Source organism: Penicillium arizonense (assembly GCF_001773325.1).
Source record: "Penicillium arizonense strain CBS 141311 chromosome Unknown PENARI_contig022, whole genome shotgun sequence".
Classification (NCBI taxonomy): domain Eukaryota; kingdom Fungi; phylum Ascomycota; class Eurotiomycetes; order Eurotiales; family Aspergillaceae; genus Penicillium; species Penicillium arizonense.
The window spans coordinates 1-21,225 of NW_019173299.1; the positions used below are offsets into that span (position 1 = coordinate 1).

The 21,225-nt window shown below is 44.4% G+C and overlaps 5 protein-coding genes across 5 annotated transcripts; 3 read left to right on the top strand and 2 right to left on the bottom strand.

Moving 5' to 3' along the window:
- Positions 1-7,044: 7,044 nt before the first annotated feature.
- Positions 7,045-7,974, bottom strand: PENARI_c022G11268 (ankyrin repeat domain-containing protein; the record flags this gene model as incomplete). The annotated part of the gene is made up of 1 exon (XM_022635454.1): positions 7,045-7,974. One exon carries the CDS (start codon positions 7,972-7,974, stop codon positions 7,045-7,047), a length of 930 nt encoding a protein of 309 aa, XP_022484694.1.
- Positions 7,975-9,557: 1,583 nt separating this feature from the next.
- PENARI_c022G03593 (uncharacterized protein) lies at positions 9,558-10,027 on the bottom strand (the record flags this gene model as incomplete). The annotated part of the gene is made up of 2 exons (XM_022635347.1): positions 9,558-9,704; positions 9,773-10,027. The coding sequence occupies 2 exons, from the start codon at positions 10,025-10,027 to the stop codon at positions 9,558-9,560; spliced, it is 402 nt and encodes a 133-aa protein (XP_022484745.1).
- Positions 10,028-11,858: 1,831 nt separating this feature from the next.
- Positions 11,859-14,360, top strand: PENARI_c022G05634 (uncharacterized protein; the record flags this gene model as incomplete). The annotated part of the gene is made up of 4 exons (XM_022635379.1): positions 11,859-12,504; positions 13,378-13,816; positions 13,878-14,122; positions 14,173-14,360. 4 exons carry the CDS (start codon positions 11,859-11,861, stop codon positions 14,358-14,360), a joined length of 1,518 nt encoding a protein of 505 aa, XP_022484833.1.
- A 1,839-nt stretch (positions 14,361-16,199) lies between these two features.
- PENARI_c022G03040 (aromatic amino acid ammonia-lyase) lies at positions 16,200-18,323 on the top strand (the record flags this gene model as incomplete). The annotated part of the gene is made up of 1 exon (XM_022635340.1): positions 16,200-18,323. The coding sequence occupies one exon, from the start codon at positions 16,200-16,202 to the stop codon at positions 18,321-18,323; it is 2,124 nt and encodes a 707-aa protein (XP_022484815.1).
- A 1,305-nt stretch (positions 18,324-19,628) lies between these two features.
- Positions 19,629-20,970, top strand: PENARI_c022G07072 (uncharacterized protein; the record flags this gene model as incomplete). Its single annotated transcript, XM_022635400.1, has 3 exons — positions 19,629-19,762; positions 19,813-20,929; positions 20,965-20,970. The coding sequence occupies 3 exons, from the start codon at positions 19,629-19,631 to the stop codon at positions 20,968-20,970; spliced, it is 1,257 nt and encodes a 418-aa protein (XP_022484829.1).
- Positions 20,971-21,225: the final 255 nt, after the last annotated feature.

Here is a 21,225-nt window from a genome sequence, read left to right on the forward strand (position 1 = left end):
AATATAAGGCAATTCAGCTACAGAAGTTAGAAGTACAGGCAACGTAATCCACGGCCGAGCGAGTCACACGGTCGAGCCGGTCACCCTAGGCTTCTAATTATTGATGAACGACCTAAGGTCGTGAAAAGCCTGAGAAATAAATAAATTAAACTATAGATTATTGTATCCCCTTACCAGATCGTGAAAAGGAGCTGGTATTAGTACGGGTAGGTATAAACCGTGTTATTTTCCTGTATCATGTGACTAGGGTTTGAAAGAACATTTCCATCTTTCCGACTTGGAAGGCGAAGTCGGGCGCTGCTGTAAGTCTCCAGGGACGTCCGCCTGTATTTAGTGGTGCCTCCACATTCCAAACATGTTCATGTTCTAGCATTAGTCGCGCTCTTACGTCAAAACGCTAGTAAAAAAAAAAAGATTGCCTAGGTGAAAGCGAGAGAGCAAAATCTTGACCTCCGTGATAAATACTCCTACTTTATCTCGGATTTTAAGTCGTACCATCTTATGTATATAGATAAATCTGGGTGTGATAAAAGGATAGGCTTTATCCGAACCGTTTGGTCTCTATTAGGGACGACGCCGGTTTAAGCGCTAAATTCTATCGCGACTAACGATATTAGATACTACCTATATATTCTTATAATAGAATTATTTTCTCTCGAGTATTCTAAGGCTCGACTAATACGTCTTTTTTTAAGGATTCACTAAGTAGCTTCTCTAGTATTGTGGTAAATAGCCTAAGCTAAACTTAGTACTAGTTATAATAACGTATCTTTTTATCACTCCGCGCGAGTAGAGTAGATATATTCGGAGGCCGGTATAAAGCTAGTGTATTTGCCCCTTATTCTCTAGATCTAAATCCTATTAAGGAATTCTTTGCTAAGCTAAATACGTTTATTCGGTATTTATAGTCTTATAAAGATATTACGAATTAAGGATTTGATTAGACCTGGCTGTGACCCGCGGGTCACCCGCATTACCCTCGCCCCGGCCCACCCGCGGGGCGGGTTTGCGGCCTAACCTTGGACCCTGAGGGTCGTCCACCTCGAGGTTGGACCCTCGGAGGGTCACCCGCGGGTGACCCTGAGGGTCCTCAAATAAGACAAACAGCTTAATCTCGTGACTTGCATAAGTTATGTAGATTTGCCCTATATTTTTGAGTATTTTGTTTACAGTATTAGAATTATAGATAGTGCAATTGGCAATTAGCGTGAGGACACATTAATAAGAAGTTATGATGTACGCTTTTATTTTGAAACTGTAAATGAAATAATAACTAGTTCTTATCTAATATATATCTATTGAGTAGCTTAGAAACCTTCCGAACTCTTCTAGACGACCGTTATTATATAGGAGGGAGAGGAATTTCGGTATTATCTTCTACCTTATTCTTAGGATTAGACTGCGCTTTATCGTCTTTAGTTGCCGAGCTACTTCTTTGTCTCCTACCGAGGATCGTATTAGGCGATAGTTATAAAGTAGGCTGCACTTGACTTAGTTGAACTAAGTCTTCCTTAGTATCACTGATCGGTTTAAAGGAATTAACCGCTATAGTATCGGCCTCTTTCGCGGCTGCGATCTTCTAGGAGGAGAGATACTCCTAGAGTATTAGCCGTTGATGCTCCTAAAGTTCGAATCTTATAGTGTATATAAATATTATTAGATCCTAGATCGTCTTCGGCCTTAATGAGCCTCGCCGGTAATGGTATATATCTCGTGCGGAGTTAAATAATCGCTCTACGCCTATACCTATAGCTAGAATAGATATAATATCCTAAGCAAGGCTTATAAGAATAGGCCACTTGTGTTTATGGTCTTTCTAGAAAATATAAGGTAATGTACGTTGTAGTGCTAGATAGCGGAGATAAATGTTAGTTAAATATAAAGGGTAGGGATAGATACTTAAACTTACCGGTATCAAGATATTGAGTAAGCTCGTCCTACTACGGAGTATTAGATTGCTAGGATATATTTAATTTATAAGTAGACTCGAGCTCTAAAATACCGACCACTAGTAATAGACTATTTAGCGGCGATTAACTTTCTCTAAGATCTAAACGCTGCTTATAAACCTCGAATTAGGTTTTAAGACTACTATAGTAAATATCCTTCTAGGTTACCTCCTCTCCTTCGTCTAATTCCTATTCCTTTAATAAGAAGAATTAGAGCTTCTATAACGGAGACAAAATAGCGCTAATAGCGTAGAGGTGTCTATTAATACTATCTATATCCTTATAGTATTTCGAAAGCTTAGCTAACGCGGCCTTAAGTGCGGATAGTATAAGCTATTTCTAAGGAACCTTCTTTCGCCTAAGGGCTGTAATTGACTTCTTAAGGTGATCGAAAAGGCGGTTATATATACTAAAGACGAGATAAATACTCGAGTCTTTAGTCCTTAATATAAGACTTATAAACCTAAAAAATGGTTTAAGAATATAAAGTAGATATTTAATCTACCTCTTTTCTCCCCGGCCTAGTGCAAAATAAGGCTGCTCGTACTATGAGCAAAATGTATCAAAGATTAGTTATAGTCTCTTTGCTCGCCAAAGCATAAGGAAAGTCGAATTCCACCGTATCTTAATATCTTAGATTAGAATAAGCTTAGGCTCTTTATCTTAGAGGTTATAGAACGTATCCCGTCGTTATAGACTTACGTTAATATAAATAGTAAGGTTACGAACCTAGGAATAAGGTAAGTAGATAATAATATAGTTTAAAATAAAACTAACCTTATTTAGTGTATCCGCGATCTTATGTTTTTTTTGACGTGCACGAAGCGCCCGCACACGATTATTAGACTATCTTAGCTCGGCGGTGTCGTTATTCAGAGATATCTTTATCTTCCTAAGTAAATCTATAAGACTTATCTAAATAATATAAGTAATATAAGGTACACGAATAATAGTAGCCTCGGTGCTCTACTAGATAGTCCTTGCTAACTCGTTCATAGCTTAAACTAGCGTCGTGTTATTCGAGGCGTTATCGGTGGTAATTACGAGCACACGATCAAGGATATTATGTCTTTGTAGAAGCCGAGTAATAACCTCACTAAGATTCGAGCTAGAGTGCGTGCTAACTAGTGGCTCGAAGCTAAGGAGAACCTCACGATACTCCTAATCTTTATCCAAAAAGTAATATATCACTACTATAAACGCTTACTAAAATGGTGATGTCTAATAGTCTAGTGTAAGTGAAAGCTTTGCCTTTTAGGGTAAACTCTAGAGAAGCTTTTCTTAATATTCTACGATAAAGGCCTTTAGCCGCTCGCGAATAGCTTTACGTGATAGAATATTTAGCTGCGTTAGTGCGAGGCGTGCGTATTTAATTATATCTATAAATTCCTAATATTCGAGAAATAAAAAGGGAAGATACGACACTATAATAAGATTTAAAAGCTTTTGCTCCTAAATAGTTTATAAAAAGGTAACCGCCGGTGTGTTTTATACCTAATAAAATAGTTATTAACGAACGTAAAGGGAGGGAAGGTAATATATAGCTATCTTAAGTAAATACCTAATATTCGGTTTATTCGTTACGTTCCTCCTATAACTTACCCCCTTTATATACTTATTTATAGACGAAGTGCCTATATAGCTAGCTAAAGGATAATTAAGGACCTTCCGATATTTCTTATATATTACGCCTAGCTTACCGTCTCTAGCGTTTGTAACTTAGTCGAAGCTATCCTAGCAATCCGCCTAATAGCGTGTATCCTAGTTAACGCGCTTTACCTTTCTAAAATCCGTTTAGAGCTACCACTCGACAAATTCCTTGCTTATTATATTACAATATTGAATAAAGGTATTAATATAGTCGGGGTTAATTAGCGTGAGAGAAGAAGGTAGAGGTAGACGTTACGGAGAGCTTAGAGAAGTAGGTTAATAGCTATCACGGGCTAAGGTTAAGGTTTATTAACTTCCTAACGGGTAAGGGGTAGTAACCGGTATATCGTTAGGGAGAAGGTATTAAAGAGCGTCTAATAGTGCTCCCTTAAAGGTTGAGGAAGCATATATATTAGAGAACTAGGATATATTGAACGTAGTATAGATAAATATTTAGTAAGGAGTAGGTAACTTATAGGAGGGTTTCACATAACTAAAGAACGAACGAATATTAGAGAGTTGCTAGGTTTTAAATTAATATATTATATTCTAAAGTAGGGCTCAAAATACACTACTCCTATTGGTGAATTATTAAGGGTCACCCTTAACGAACCTTAACGACCCTAAGGGTCACCCTCTACGACCCTTAATAACCCTTAATAACCCTTAATAACATTTAATACCCCTTAATAACCCTTATTAAGGTTTTTGTGTACGACCTCTACCTAATAATAATAGATAGAGTAATAACCGGTAGATAGTTTTTTAGCCGAAAAATAAGGAGATAGTTTTTTAGCTAAAAAACTAGAGCACGTGACCTTACGTGTCTTATAGGAGCACTAGTTAATATGACTATCTTTATGCTATTATTAATCTATGCTAGCTTCCTATTAGCCGGCCGAACTCTCTAGAATCCGTAAAGTAGTAGCGGGGCTTTGTTAACGCCTAGACCATAGCTTTGATCATACTTTTTAGGGGCCTAATCCGTTCCACCGCTAATTTAGGGATTATTGGTAGAGACTTAACGGAGTTCCTTAGGAGCCGTAGTAACAAAGTCGAGCGTCTTAGTGGAGCAATCGCTATTAGCCTTTCCACGATACTCGTAGACTTTTAGGCCACTATATCTAGCTTCACTCTCGTGCTAAGTAGAAGACTTCTTATTGCTAATATATGCTACTTAGGCACTTGTATTGTTATTAACAAAAGTGCCCTAGTTATTATCTCGCTTCGCTAACGTCGTGGTCTTAGGTATATTGTGCTAGGAAGAGTATAGTTAGTAAAGAGTTTATATTTATATCTATCAGCTGCCTACTTACTAAGATTAGAAGAAGGGAGGCATAGAAATGTGCAGCCTATACGGCGAATCCCGTAATTCTACGCTCGTTAAGGTGGCTTCGAAATATATAAGAGAATATTTCTATGGTCTATTTCTTATCGCAAGAGAAGCAACGATAAAGGTAGCACAAGTCTTGACGCATATAAATATCCTATCGCAACGTTAGCCGGCGAGGCTCTTTGGGGCCCCTTTTTTAGGGCTATACGGAAAGGATAAGAAGATATATATAGAAGGAAAGAGAGAGAAGGCAGCGCTTTATATATATATATATATATATAAGGAAGGGGCTATAGAGAAGCGAGCATAAAGGGTGAGCATAAGGATGTGGGCATAAGGAGGTGAGTGTAAGGGAGTGAGTGTAAGGTGCAATATATATATTTTAGAAACAAACATATAAGAATCCACAATACCTTACCTTAACTAGCTACCTTTAGTCAAAAGCGATAAAAGGTTTGACAATACGGCATTACTTCTATTTATTTTCATATATATAGATGAATTACTATCAATTTCATAGCTTTTGTGGCAGAATAGGAATCATGAATATGACTGTGACCAATACAATGTTAAATAACGGTATTTTATCAACATAAGTCATCTATTTTATCCATCCTAATAAGGTAAAGCGCGGGAAATTTATGCATCGGAGGGTCGCTGAGGTTGGACCCTAACCCTCTGCGGGTCGGGTCGCGGGTCCAAGAGTTGGACCCGCGGGGCGGGTCACAGCCAGGTCTAGATTTGATAACTTCCTCGACTAGTGTGTTAATATAGTAGGTGTAAGAGGTAAGAGCGTATAGGGGCACTTCCGGCACGTAGGACTAACCGTTAAGGAGATATAGCGTAACTATATATAAATAAGATAGAACGAAATTAGTTTTATAAATTTATTCTTTAACTAACTACTTCTTATCTCTATATTATTTTATAGGATACTAGGCTAACTTAAAGTAAGACTCTTACTCTTAGTACTTTACCTTTTCGATAATACTAGCGAGGCTAGGCCAGATATAGGTAGAAGGCGCGTTTAGGCCGCCTTCGCCTTCTTTATATATATCTAGTCTATATTAATATAATTAAGATCCCTAAAAAGCTATACGCTCCTCCTCTAAAGAAGCCGGTATATCCTTATTATCTTAATTTCCGAACCTAAGAGCTATATAGACGTCTAAGGTCTCTAAGTAGGCTAGGATAGACCTCGATTTAGGCTTAAGTTCCGGTTCTAACTACTATTTCCTTTTCCGACTTACGTAGTTCGAACGCGGTTCTTTAATCGAGTATACGTTAAAGAAGTAGCGACGAAGATTTACAACGTCGCTATAGTCTTTTCTCTTATAATAAGGATATAGATAGAAGATAGCTATTAAAACTCTTAAAGCATTAAGATATTTATTAATATAATTTAGAAGCGTTACCTTAGCTAGCTACTATTATTGATCTGCGTCTCGCGGAAACGAAATTAATATTAGTATTCCAGGGTAATTATTCAAAGGGTCTAAGTCTAACGAGCTCAGATTCCATCGAGGGTTCGTAAAGGTTCCCGGCGACAAGAAAGTCCTTGATACTCACGGGCTCGTATCGTCCCACTAGAGACATATAGTGAACCATTGTATGTCCCTCAGTATCAGTTAGCTGATCATCCAGGCCTCTTTGAATCAAGAAACGGACCATGTTCCGGAGTGACCTGCTCGCAACCAGGTGAAGCGCTGTCTTTCCACCTGGGGCAGTGCGGGTATGAATATCCGCGCCGGCTGATAGAAGCGCTTTTACCCTCTGAATGGCGCCACTGCTGGCGGCGCAGTGGAGGGGACAGATCATGTCGGATTGGGTAATATTTCCTTTCGAGGTCCAGTACATATTGGTGCGGGATGCCTGTGCGACCCATCCCGTAAAGTACAAAATATTACTGTCTGCCAATGCCATCACATCAGCACCATGTTGAATAAGGCACTCGACAAGGGTGGAATCGTCTTGTTCGTCGTCTGATTGTAGGATGGAACCGTTGTTATGAGCAGCTGCTAGGTGAAGAGGGGTATGATTTCCTGTAGTTGATGCGATTGATGGATTCGCTCCGTGTTCAAGTAAGTAATTGGCCATCGCCACCTGGTTCTTTCACGCAGCAAAGTGTAGTGGAGTCCAATTATGACAGTCGAGATCGTCAATGGTGAGATTGCTATTATCGAGGGTCCATTTGAAAGTCTTGATTCTCCCAGCTTCGGCCGCCTGATGTAAAACAGAAGCATTCCACTTAGTCCGACAGTGGATGTCAGCACCCGCTGCGACGAGCATCCGCACCGTTTTCATGGGACAAGAAGAGATAGCAACAAGTAAAACCGTCTCTCCAAATTGACCCTTTTGGTGTAGATCAGGCGATGACTTGAGCAATTCTTTAACAGCGGCTTCATTACCGGCACGAGCAGCCGTCAAAATAGGCGTGTCACCCGTATTGGTTAAGGCGTTGACATTTGCGCCTGATGCAAGTAAAAACCGCAGCACCGGTAGTCCATTACGTACTCCAGTCGGAAGACTAGCAGCACGGTGTAATGGCGTTTCCCAATGGGAATTCTCAAGGTTAATCGTGGCACCTTCCTGCACCAACAACTGAAGACATTCCAAGCGACCCCAAGTGGCAGCGCGGTGAATGGGCTCGTCACCTCGACGGCTTGGCCAGGCAGTGCCCTTGTAGCCAAGCTTCTTGCGGTACTCTATAAGCATATTTAGGATTTCCACACGGCCCCGACCGGCTGCTGTGAGCAACTCGTCGTCGTCCGAATCGGGGCCGGGTTTGCTCGGAGATTGGACGTTATATTGGATGAGTAGTTGTATGATTTCGCGTCTGCCTAGCCAGACGGCGGTTTGCAATGGGGCTCTCTCAGAGCTGCCATCAGGTGAAACACCATCTGTGAGGAGTGCGTTGACCTTGGCGATGTCGTTCTTACGGATGGCTCGAAGGAGCTTCCTTTCCCGCTTTTCCTGCAGCCGGATGATGTAGCCCTGGTCATAGTTCTCCTGGTCTGACAGGCCAGTAAAGAGGTCCGACATGCTGGTAAAAAAGTCCGACATTCTGGGAAAGGGAATTTGAACAGGGGAAAGGGAGGGAGAAGAGAAAAAATTAATATACATCGAACGTTAGTCACATGATAACCCCCCTAGGCTCGATATTTCGAGAAACAATAATTTTGAGTAAATAACTTAAACGCCGTCTAGTGTCGCTGAAGCCGCTATAATGGGAAGTTTTCCTGAATACCAATAATAAGATGCTTCATTCACTACGGGAAGCTATAGCCCTATATAGATGGAAGCATGGGAGGATCCAGGGCTGCCAAGCGGAATCCCTAAGGAGGACTGCATGAGCATCAAAGGGAGACCAAACCGGAGGTTTACATAAGGCCCGACACATGAGGCATCAGCCTGATACACTAGGCAGGCTGCATGTCCTGACAAGAGGTATACATGAACTGCGCCCATATCGTAAGATTCAACATTACAGCCATGCATGGGCTCATTAGCCATGACTCTGGGAAACTACTTAGTGAACCAACCCCTGGAGAGTTCAACTTTGATCACATCAAACCGCCGATCAACCAAGTGACAGGAAACCCAATAGAGACTTGGTATAACCCAAAATAAACGTGGAGCAGTGTATTCGGGTATTGGTGTTGGCATTCACAGTGGAAGAATGCCGGCTTTTCTATTTGCCTAATATCTGGCCGGCAACAAGGACATTCTCGCTATGTTTGGATATGATGAAAACATCACACCTTACGCGGATGACCGTGAGTGTTTATGTACCATTGCAATGAGCGCTGTTGATATCACTGACAAGACGCAGTCATCTATAACACCTATCTTTACATTAGTGTTGAAGGACGCGTACTTCGTACTCTCAGGGTGGAAGACTAGGCCTGGTGTGGTGATCTTAGCCTGGTAAATTCTCACATTGAAGGACAACCAGAGCATGAAAATAACTGGTCATCGCTTCTATTTTAGACGCTCATTTTGCAATACTGAAGCACATTGTTCAAGACGACGATGGTGTGCTAAGTATAGAACATATTATCGCAGAAGGAAGCTGTTTGTTCGCGTTGATCTTCTCCACTCATGTCGCATGGAACACCTTCCATCGGACGACTACTGTACAAGATCCATATGTGGCACTCTACCGCCGATGTAGAGGCATGTTGGCTATTACACGGAATACTGAGTGCCGTGGATGGTGCGTCTGAGACGTGGAGAAAGATCGTCGCGTCAAATCCGGAGCCGAAGTGGAAATTGTGCAGCCAAATACTTTCTTGAAGGAAGATGGTACAGTGGAGCTTAGAGAGTACGAGGCTAGTAACGAGGGGATTATCCACTCGTTTTTTGAAAGGTTGGTCTGACAGGCGGAGCAATACTATGCGATGTGTTTTTGTGTATAATGGTTGATAGTCTACATTCGTGTTAAGCTCGGTGACTTTGTAGAATGATATACAATTAACATTATCAAAAATGTTTATCAATATTCCTGGTATAATGTCCGAACCCGTTATCCGGGCAATGTCAACTTCAGTCATAATCAAAAACGCCGGGCTTTGAATGATACTCTGGATTGTATAAACGAAGCAACGGCCCTTGACAAAGACGCTCTAGCGGGTGGAGGGCAGACCAGTGGAGCCAGTGGAACCAGATCCCATGGAGGGCATACCGGATGAGCCGGATGAGCCTGATCCTCCCATGGACGACATGGCAGACATATCAGGGAGAGGGTCCATACACACAACATCCTGACCGGCCTATACAGTTTGTCAGTTACACGTTTATTCGGACGCAGATGAGTTTCTGGATTATTGCTATGACATACAAGAGGAAGCGTGCAGCACAGAGCTGAAACTGCAGGGGCACCGCAGAGGCTCTTGAACTCGTCCAGGCTGGCGGGCTCCTTGGAAGGAGCCTTGCATTGGAAGGCGGCAATTCCAACGACGTTGGTCTTGCAGCACTGCAGGTTCTCGTACATGCCGGAGGGACAAGCGGTGTAGGACGAGCGCTGCTGAAGCAGAGGGCTTGCGGAGGCGGTCAGGGCGCCAATGGCGAAGAGGACGATGTTGCTAGCGTACATGGTGGTATTTGGTGGTGGTATTGAAATGAATGTGAAACGAGTGTGAAAAGCGAGAAATGAGTGTAAGAGTGGGAAAAGAGTGTAAGAGTTGGAAAAATGTGAGAGATAGTTTGAATGTTAGGGGAGGAGAAGAAGTATTTTAAACCCTTTTTTCGTGGTGGGCTAGGTAAACCTGTTATTAGGTTTGTTGGATCGAACTACTGTAGGTATATGGAGTACAGCACGGAGATTGCCCAATTGATTGATCCATTAGATACCCACTTAGGAACCCTGACATAGAGCCAATAAGGGTATCAATAAGTCATGTGTGACCCTCTATATCTCGACATTCCCCAATAACAAGAGACAAAACCACCGTCATGCTCAGTAAAGTGGAGATGTTATCCACTACGGAAGACACCCGTAACCCCTTTTGTTCGGCATTTGGCCTTTGATTTGGAAGCTATTCGAGGAGTCCTAGGGCCTCAAGCCAACAAAATGGCGGAAAGGAATCGAACACTGACCTATTTTACATGCTCAATTGCTTCCAAATACAAAGCAAGTGAGCTGGTGAGCTGTGACGTTTAAATACATCCACATCTACCTTCGTGGGCTTGCACACACCCACAGCACTGCCTGTACTGCTGTATACATTCAGGCGGGAGTGTTTATTACTGTATCGGGGAGGCAGGTTGGGCGCAGAAGAAAAAGTCCAGTGGACACAATATCTCTGTACTTGATTGGGCCGACCTACGATCCATAGCCGATAAACTCCAATAGCTGCCCCCTTAGCACTAATCAAATAGCCTTAAAAAATCAAACCAAGATTACTTTTTTAGCAGATCAAGTTGTCTCGGCCTTGCTTAAACCTAAATTTGTGGGTTTAATAAAGATCTGCAAGAACCGGCATTCCCAGCACCGCTCAGCTACTGAACACAACCAGAACTGACACGGTTAGTTTAATAGAGCTATCACAGATACTAACGTTAATATCTCACTATATATTATAATACAGTCTCGCTTGAGTGCAACTTACATTCACTACTGTTATACATCCCTGGCGTGTAGCTTGCATACGGCTAGCAGTGGGGTGCTGTGCCAAGGTGGGTACTGTTTTGGTACATGTACGAAAGGCGTAATGTAGGTGAGAGCTGCCTTGGGTCAGATATGGCCGGAGGCTAAGTGAGAATTGCCCCCGTGTTGTACGAGGGGTACTTGTCTACCTTTAAAGTATGACGCGAATAATCAGCCAGCAGAAGAGATGCGCCGCTACCGTACAGCGCAACACACACGCCCTACGATTGTGACTCAAACCAATGTGAACACGTCTCATGCCTATTTTGATGGATTGCAAATAACATTAACAGGCAGTCCAAGCTCTTTTCGCAGGAATATTAAGTCTGGCCTTTGCGCGCAATGCAGTATTCGGGCCGGAGTAAAGGCTATTCTGACTAGTTTGGTCGAACCTAATACTCACAATGGACAAAATACAATGATCTAATATCACAAAGCCTCCTCAGGAGCATACAAAATATCTCGGTAATCGACTCGGGGTCGTTGTTTTGTCGGCGGGGTTGCAGCCACGGGGCGCCGGAGCTGCCCGTTGTTTATAATCATTGACGGGCAAGTATGTCCATGAGAGAAGAGCTTTGCCTAGAAGAGGAACCAGAGAACCAAATGTGGTTTACCTTGTGTCGATCAAGTATCAACGGGCTTTTCCATGCGTTGCGATCTATACGTCACTTCGATGTCATGCATGCTGCATCAGAAAGATAAAAGACACCCCATCTCTTTACATTTTATTCCGCTACCTCAAAGTGATAGAAACTCCAACCCAGAATCGCAATATACAATGCCGTCTAAGAAAGTACTGATCATCCTCAGCGATGCACACTCTTTTCCTCTCCATAAAACCAGTGGATCCGACGCCGGCAAAATGGTAGATCAACCTTCGGGATTCTTCCTCCAGGAGCTTGCAAAGCCGCTACAGAAGCTGCTCGACGCGGGTCACGAGGTGACTTTCGCCTCCCCCAAAGGCCAAGAGCCTACCACAGACCCAAATAGCGAATCGTTACTCGCCTATGCAGGCAATTTCTACGAACGCCGACGCGAACTTGAACTCATCGAACGCATGAAGCGTGAGAACGGATTCAGTCATCCTCTACCCTTCAGTACCATCAGCAATGAGAAGTTAGCCACATTTGCGGGTCTCTTTATCCCTGGTGGACACGCCCCCCTTCAAGACTTGGGTGACGATCCAGAGCTGGGGCGGATCCTGCGGTACTTCAATAAGGAGAACAAACCTACAGCTGCCATCTGTCATGGACCCTATGCACTATTGAGTACAAAGAAGACAGGTGATGGGTCGTTTGTATACAAGGGGTATAAAATTACCTGCTGGAGTGATACTGAAGAGAAAATGATGGAGAAACTATTTGGTGGGGAGATCGAGAAAGTCGAGACGGCCTTGAGAAATGAAGGTGCTGTTATGGTTGAAGGTATGCCTGAGAAGATTGGCGGGACCACGCTGCATCGGGAACTGGTCACTGGAGGTAATCCGTTGGCAGCAAATGCATTGGGTGATAGATTTTTGAGGATGATCAGTGTATGATCACGTACTCGTTGAGCACAGAAATGTTATCAAGTCCCGTCTATAAATTTTGTGTATGAATTGGCGATATGCCGTTGGAAATAGTTTCCCAGAAGTTGTTCGTATACAGCCTACCACCAAGATATATATCTGCCGGACTTAACTATACCCTACATCACCCTCGTACAGATGACATGTTTCCTTAGCAAAATGCTTAATATATTATTCCAGTATCTTGTGCAGCTAATTTTTGCATCATCACTTCCACCGGACCGTGTAAATCTAGACGAAGTCGGATGCCCCACTTTGACCCTATACGCCTGTTTGGAGACAATAAAAACCTGTCAATGAAATAGGATGGCAAAAAGCAGAGTGTCTATGAAACAGGATTTTGGAGTATAGGAAAAGGTGAATAGCCAGAAATATACATAACGAATATGGTTGGGCATCCCTGATACCAAGAGGTAGACGTCATACTGACGAGATCGACAGTTCTTTCCCCGAAACCGCCTGTCTATAAAACATCATCAGACTTTCGCTTCGCCCAATTCTTTTTATTCAAGCAAAAATTGTTGAATTAATTGTGAAGTGGATTTCCATATCCTCGGCAATTGAACATATTTCATCATCCGCACCGGTACCCTAGAAACGATATCGAACGGAACATTATAAACATGCAAGAGCAGGTGGAAAGGCCCTCTAAGGGACCCAAGTCCCAATTTCAGACTGGTTGGACCATCTCAGTTACATGCATCTTCAAGCTTTCTGACGAATGTTGCAGACCATCAAATCCCAATCGAGCATCACAAGAAGCCCGGCTTGCAGGCTGAAATGGAGGATCCAAAACCCACATCAACACAAATTCCGACTGAGGATAATGGCTACCAGACTTACAAGGCAGCCGGAAAGCTGTCGGGAAAGAGAGCTATCATAACCGGTGGCGATTCAGGAATTGGACGTGCGGTTGCTATTCTGTTTGCCATGGAAGGCGCGTCTAGCTTGATCACATATCTGCCTGAAGAGGAGAAAGATGCGCAGGAGACAAAACGCCGAGTGGAAGAAGCAGGTCAAAGTTGTTTATGTCTAGCAACAGACCTGCGGGATAAGAAGAATTGCAAAATGGTGGTCGAAACGGCTCTTCACAACATGGGCGGCATTGACATTCTGGTGAACAACGCTGGCACCCAAACCATGCTTGACGACATCAAAGATTTGGATGAGTAAGTTTCTAATCTTTGACTTCTCCCAATCCCTTACTCTGGTATTAATATGTTGAGATAGAGCACAATGGGAAAGCACATTTGACACTAATATTCATCCCGTCTTCTATCTCTCAAAGTATACGATCCCTTACCTGAAGAATGGATCGACGATCATCAACTGCGCTTCAGTCAACCATTATATCGGGCGTCCCGACTTGCTTGACTATACTTCAACGAAGGGTGCAATCGTTGCATTCACCAGAGCGCTCTCTAATCAGCAAGTGAAGAATGGAATACGTGTAAACTGCGTTTGTCCCGGACCAGGTAGGTTCAATAGACTTGACATAGTTTGATCAGCACTGACAGAAAAATAGTCTGGACTCCACTGATACCAGCAACAATGACAAGCTCCGCTATGGAGCAATTTAGTGGCACTCCGATGGGTCGCCCTGGACAACCGAGTGAGGTTGCAACATGCTTTGTCTTCCTAGCAAGTCAAGACAGCAGTTTTATCTCAGGTCAAAGTTTGCACCCCAACGGTGGAGTCGTGGTGAACGGATGAGTGAAAAGTACTTTTGTGGGTTACAGGATTGCTCCGTACATGTACATCTATATGCAAGGAGTTTCCATCCCTTTGGGTAAAGATTGAAGATCAATTCATGACGGGTTCCACCACATAATAAGGCCAAGAAGATTTTAGTGCATAACGTGAACTACTGTACATATGTGTACATGTACATGTCAATCCACGGCCTCAGCCGTAGACATATGCATAATATCCACCCCGACGGATAACACCTACCAATGGAAGGCTCGCCATTATTTATTTAGCAGTCAAAAATCAGATTGGATTGAGTTACAATGAGCCGTATGATACAGTAAATTCAGCGGCGTTGGGTTTATAGAAAAGGAAAAGCACGCTTCTATTTTTCAGCACATTTTAATACAGCTCCACTGACGCAAATTTTGACCAAAACAATCCCAAAACGAAAAAAGAAATAGGAGAAAAAAACATGTGTAATTGTGTCAGGACTCGCTGGTGGTCGGTGCCTGAGAAAGGGGAGCTCCGCCTTGGTGTTGCGCGACTATGGGTGATGTGATGAAGGCAAAACGCATATCCCGTCGCACTGACCCTCCATGGAAAGCTCCGACGAAAAGCGAAAACAAATAACCGGATTTACGGGTTGACACCTCCATCAAGAATCCTGCCAATGAAATGCTATAGAACGTGAGGTCCCCACTCACAGTACATTTACATATACCGGATTTACGAGTCTACTGTACCTGTAACAGCTAACAACCCATCTGTAGGCCCAGCAAGGAACTCGTGGTTAGAAAATGCACGTGAATGGCTGGCTGAGTTTGTTGGGGGGAGACCGCGATCGACCATCAAATCGCTAGCCTAAACAGCTTATCGAGGAAGGGCAGATTGCAATGCTCATATTACGCAATGGAACACCCAGTTTTTCTAGAGCTTTTCCCATCCCAGACTCTTTGACAATGCTATCGAGAAAGCGACTGCTCTTTGTTTTGAGCTGTGGTGATGCACAAAGGGAGTCGATCTCGGAGTGGGAAACTCAATCGGGTAATAGGTGAGAGCTCCGCCATTTTCACAAGATTTCCATTACATGTATTTTCAGGACTGAGACGATAGAATGTGATTTAAGGAGGTCCAAACAAGGTGGGTTATTTGGAGTGGGTAATACGCGCTAGAACGCGCGAGCGAAGTTAGTTCAACCAGTGTACTGTAGAACCGCAAGGAAGCCGATCTGATCCGATCGGGAGTTCTTGTTGACAATTGTTTGGACTGCGGATGGGTCCGATAGGCTATATGTAATACTAGTGTAAGAAAATCTCTGCCCCTTTTCATCGACCCACCGTACACGGCACGTCGTGGTTCAGATCTTCAGATCATCTTTTTTGTGTAAAAGGCCGCATATCGCCGATCGCAAATTCAATCTTGGTTGATGCCCATGTGGGTAATGATCCGCATTTGGCTAAGCCCAAAATGGACGTTTAGCGCCATATGTGGGCCCAGTGAGCTAAGCTGAAAGTGGGTCTGCCCAGGGGTGGGGCTTAAAATACGCGCTGATGTCGATGGCGGCACTGAATCAGATCCACCTGGGAGCTTCAGCTGAGGAACTCTACTCCACTATCATTGTGAACCGGTTTCCACTGACCATATTTTTTATTTTCGGTCAAGGAAATAAGGAGACAATAGATACCTGGCTCTCCGCTCTCCCTGTTTTTCTCCTTTCTCCATTCCTCTTCTCTTTTTGTTGCATTCCTCTAGCTTTTGCATTCTCTTTCGGATCCCTGTTATCGTTTGGATACCCCAATTGAGCAAACTATAACACAGCACCTCTAGTTAAGGCATTGGATCCTTTGCTGTCTGCCCATCATGACCGTGACAAGGCACAACCAGTCGGCTCACATGAGCGCCACTCTTCACCTGTTGAGACGTGCGCGTGAGTTGAAGAACAAGCAGGAGAACATTGTTCTCGATGGCAACAACCTTGACATCTCTACCATCGTCTCCGTGGCCCGCCACGGAGTCGAGCCTACCATCAGCGACGACGAAGCGATTGCCAAGCGTCTTGACCTCTCCGTTCAAACCCTCGCCGATAACATCGCGCAAGAATGTGTGATCTACGGTGTCAACACTGGCTTCGGTGGCAGTGCTGACACCCGAACCAAGGAGCTTGTGAAGCTGCAAACACATCTGCTCCAATTCATTCAGAGTGGAATCGTCACTTCCGCTGACAAGAACCCCGCCAGCAACTCGGAGCGTCAGCCCTCCCATGTCATGCCTCCCGCCTGGGCTCGTGCCGCTATTGTGGCCCGTACCAACCAGAACCTCCGTGGACACAGTGCCATCCGCAAGTCCGTACTCTCGAGCTTGATTGACTTGCTCAAGAACGATATCACCCCCCTCATTCCCCTTCGTGGAACCATCTCCGCATCTGGTGATCTCATGCCCATGGCTTACATTGCTGGAGCTATCATGGGTAACCCCGATGTCTTTGTCCAGATGGGCAAGGGTGCCGATGCCAAGATTATGCCCTCTTCAGAGGCGTTGAAGATCACCGGGCTTGCCCCGTCTGGACTCGGTCCCAAGGAAGCACTTGGCCTCATTAACGGTACTGCGCCTTCCGTAGCAGTCGCCAGCTTGGCGCTGTATGATACTCAGCAGCTCGCATTGCTGTCTCAGATGTTGACTGCGTTCTCTTCCGAGTGCTTGGCCGGAAACGTCGAGTGGACCCAACCTTTCATCCACGACGTTCGCCCCCACCCTGGTCAAATCGAGGCCGCAAACAACATCCGCCGCTTCCTGAAGGGCTCTAAGTATGTTGTTGGCCTTGAGTCGCAAAGGAAATTCGGCGAAGGTCTCTGCCAGGACCGTTATTCCACAAGAACGGCTCCCCAATGGGTTGGACCATATCTTGAGGACCTCCTCCTCGCCCAACAGCAGCTCGAGACTGAGCTCAACTCCACATCAGACAACCCTCTGGTTGACACCAACCCCGAGAGCCCCACTTGCGGCCAGGTGTTGAACGGTGGAAACTTCCAAGCAACCGCTGTTACCTCCGCTATGGACAAGGCCCGTCTGGCCATTCAAATGATTGGACGCATGCTCTGGTCCCAGGTTACTGAGATTATCAACCCCGCTACAAACAACGGTCTCGAGGCCAACCTTAACGCCAGTGCCGTGGAAGGCTTTACTATGAAGGGTATCGATATCAACATGTCCGCTTACATGTCCGAGTTGGCTGCCCTGGCCCACCCCGTCTCTGCTCACGTCATGTCCGCCGAGATGCACAACCAGGGTATCAACTCCCTTGCTTTGATTTCTGCCCGCCGCACTATGGAGGCCGCCGATATCTTGGCCCACATGAGCGCCTGCCACATCTATGTCTGCTGCCAGGCTGCCGAAATCCGCGCAAACCACAAGCGCTTCCTCTCTACTCTCCGCACCAAGGTCGAGGACGCCTCCGAATTCGGAGCCCTGCACGGCCTCGGATTGTCCGCTGAGCAGATTGAGGCTCTTAGCAAGTCCCTCTTCCCCATTATCGAGAAGAACTGGTACAAGGCCAACACCAACACCTGGAAGGACCGTGTCGTGTCTGTTGCCGAGGCAGTTATGTCGCCCGTTAGCGACTTCATGGCCGCCAACAAGCCCGAGTGTCCCGCCTCAACGATCATTGCCTTTAAGAAGAACTTCCACAGCATTGTGTCCGCCACTGCCGATGCTATGTACTACCCCAACCCCACTATTTCTTCCGAGGATGTTGCCTCCCAGCTTGGTGATGGTACTTCTCAGCTATATAACTACGTTCGCACGAAGCTTAATGTGCCTGCTCACTATGGCATCATGGATGATCCTTTGTACAACCACCAGAATGGTCTCCCCACCGAGGGCAAGAAGACCATCGGTGGCTGGGTTGGCATCGTCTATGAGAACTTGCTTGAGGGTGATATGATGGACAAAGTTCTTGAGAACTGGGTCCATGAGAAGGCCGAGTAATTTCAGATCTTCAAAATACGGTGGAATATAATGGAATGTAATACAACGATAGAATGTGTTAATTAATATATGAGGATGCTTTGGTTGTTAATATCATTTTCACATGCGGCCAAGACGGTCTTGATATAATTCTTCCTACCATTTGTACAAGTAATCACACTTTAAGATCAATTAACCCTCGAATTACCGTATAACGTTAATGTTCGTAGATTCCAGATTACTATCCTGAATTAGTGATAGCCAAACTAGCCCCTATCTTTTTTTTATTTCCAAGTATAAAAGTCTCAAAACAGTTGCTTCCATATAACTCTTGCAAAAAAAAAAGATATGAAACCTCAATATTGATCTTCTCGCTGGGGATAGCTCATTCAGATGCATTACGAGGGGAAGATTTGAGTGAAAACGCATGATGTTGAAATGCACCGATATATTCCTCGCTACTGATTCGGCTTTTGCAGCCAAACAAGCATGGGTATTGTTAGTTGAATTACATATCTAGTACCCATCTCCTAGTGCTCTCTGTACGTGCAGCTAATCACTATGTGAAAATGTAGTCGCAATTCAAATTTTGTAAAAGCCATAACATGGCTGCTCTTTCCTAAATCAGTACCTAACTTTGAAGGCAAACTATTGGTTTAGTTTGAATACCATTTAATGACGGTTGTGAACTGCGTCAAGGTTGTAGTCTGATGTTCGTGTCCCACGTTACTGATACTTAGTGATGATGATTACTGCTTTCCCAGGACAAACAAGGATAGGATAACTTGATGGTTATAATGAAATGTATGTAGTCTGAACTATAACCTTCCTTACTAACATAGTATAGCCAGACCGACTCATATTTCGAAACATGGAAACAATGCGAGAAAGCAGGGAAAGATTCCACGTGGATCCATACGCTATATGGAATGCAGGTTTCAGTATCTACGCCCCATGCAATAGAGGGAAGCCCCTCCATACTTCTCCCCACGCATCTTGCCCATGGGAAGCTATTGCCTGGAATGAAAGAGGTTAAACCAGATACCAGATCTACGCGTTTTTAATGATTGACAGCCTAGTCCAAGCTCTATGCAAGGGATCGCGATACGTATCATTCCAAGACACGGCATGGCGGCGCAGAAGACAGATGGTATGCTCTAAGGAGGCAACTCTAAATTGCAATGACCTCACACTAGGGATTAACAAGAATCAGGGACCACACGTGGTAAATAAAGCCCATAAAGTTCAATACTTGAGACTGCTTTGACCCTTCTGCCAAGAATATGGCTCTTGGCTCCATAAAGTTATCAAATTTACAACCTCGACATGTGGGAGTACTACAATGAGAAATCAATCCTAGTGACAGGTGGATCTGGATTCTTGGGTACAGCAATCGTTCATCGCCTGCTCACCAGCACATCGGTATCATGTATCTATCTAATCTGTAGAGGTGGCAAGGAGTGAGTTTATCTATCGCACGCAAGATATCACTCTAATCTTGTTTATACAGGAAAATTCAAACCAGGTGGAGAAAATGGCTTCCCCATGGCACATTGGAAAGGCTGCACCATTCAATTCGCCTGGTTGTCCTTGATGGTGACATTCTACTACCCAATTTGGGGCTCAAAGACCCAGGTTTGAATGCCATACGCAACAATATCCATGTCATCATCCATGCATCCTCCTCGATCAATATGATAAAGCCAGTAAACCGCCTGGCTCGAACAATCATCGAACCTACGGAAACGATTGCCGATTTTGCTCTCTCATGCACCCAGCTCGACCGTTTTGTGTACGTCTCTACCGCATATGCCAACGCACACCTCTATCAACGGAGTCAAAACACAGACGTGAAAATCGACGAAAAGATATACGAACTTCAACACCACTACCACGCCTTCGACGAGCTGAATGAACTTCGAAAACATGGCAAGAGCCAAGCATATGAAGCGGAAAACTTCCCTTGGGCATATGCCTATGCCAAACACCTCACTGAGAGAATGCTCAAAAGTCGATTCACTGAATTTTCTTCAAGTGAGAAACTCCTTATTGTGCGTCCATCTGTTATCGGACCGGCTCAGTGCCTACCATTTCCAGGGTACAACATGCCCATGTCGTCGCCGTATACAGTGATTGCCGCAGGACTTGCTCTATCCCCATCTCGGAGTCTCAAGATTGCAACAAATATGGAAGATCCAACGGCGGATGTCACTGGCGATGAAGTCCCTGTCGATGTAGTAGCCGATCGTCTACTATGTCATCTGGCCATGGGCTCACACGGTTGTGTTCACGCCGTCAGTGGAGTCCGGTCTCGGTTGAACTTCGAGTCATGGAGGCAATCATTGATGAAAATTCGTCGGTTCCCTTGGGAAATACGACCTCGCTGGGTGAGAAAAGATTGGAAATCATTGAATCAACATCCGATGGCTCGACTCTATGCTATTTTCGGCACTTCTTTTGCGTTCTCGGAGACCAAAACGATCGCTATGTGTCGAAAAGTACCAGAAAAGGAACTGTCGAATCTTCAACTGTTTACGAAAATCGATATGAGCGATAACCTTCTCGATCGCACTGAAGGCATTCGTTATGTTATGGATCAGTTTGCTCGTCAGAATTGGCTGGCGTGGGTAATGGTTGGGCTATTTTACTCTGATTTTGGTAGGACTAGCCATATCACTTGTTGCGTGGACTGTGATTGTTTCCTTAAGACACATTGTTTGTCTTGAAAGTTGGCCATGAAGCGAACTGGAATATGTCAATTTTATAATTGAAGTCCGGTATATGGACTGGAGCTCTAGCCCTTGCCTGGATGTCGCCTTTCATTCTGTGTACATATTAATCACTCATCTCCTTGGAAGTTTAGAAAATGGCCACTTGGCCCAATGACGCAACATTTTCACAATACAACCCACAATTACAGTAC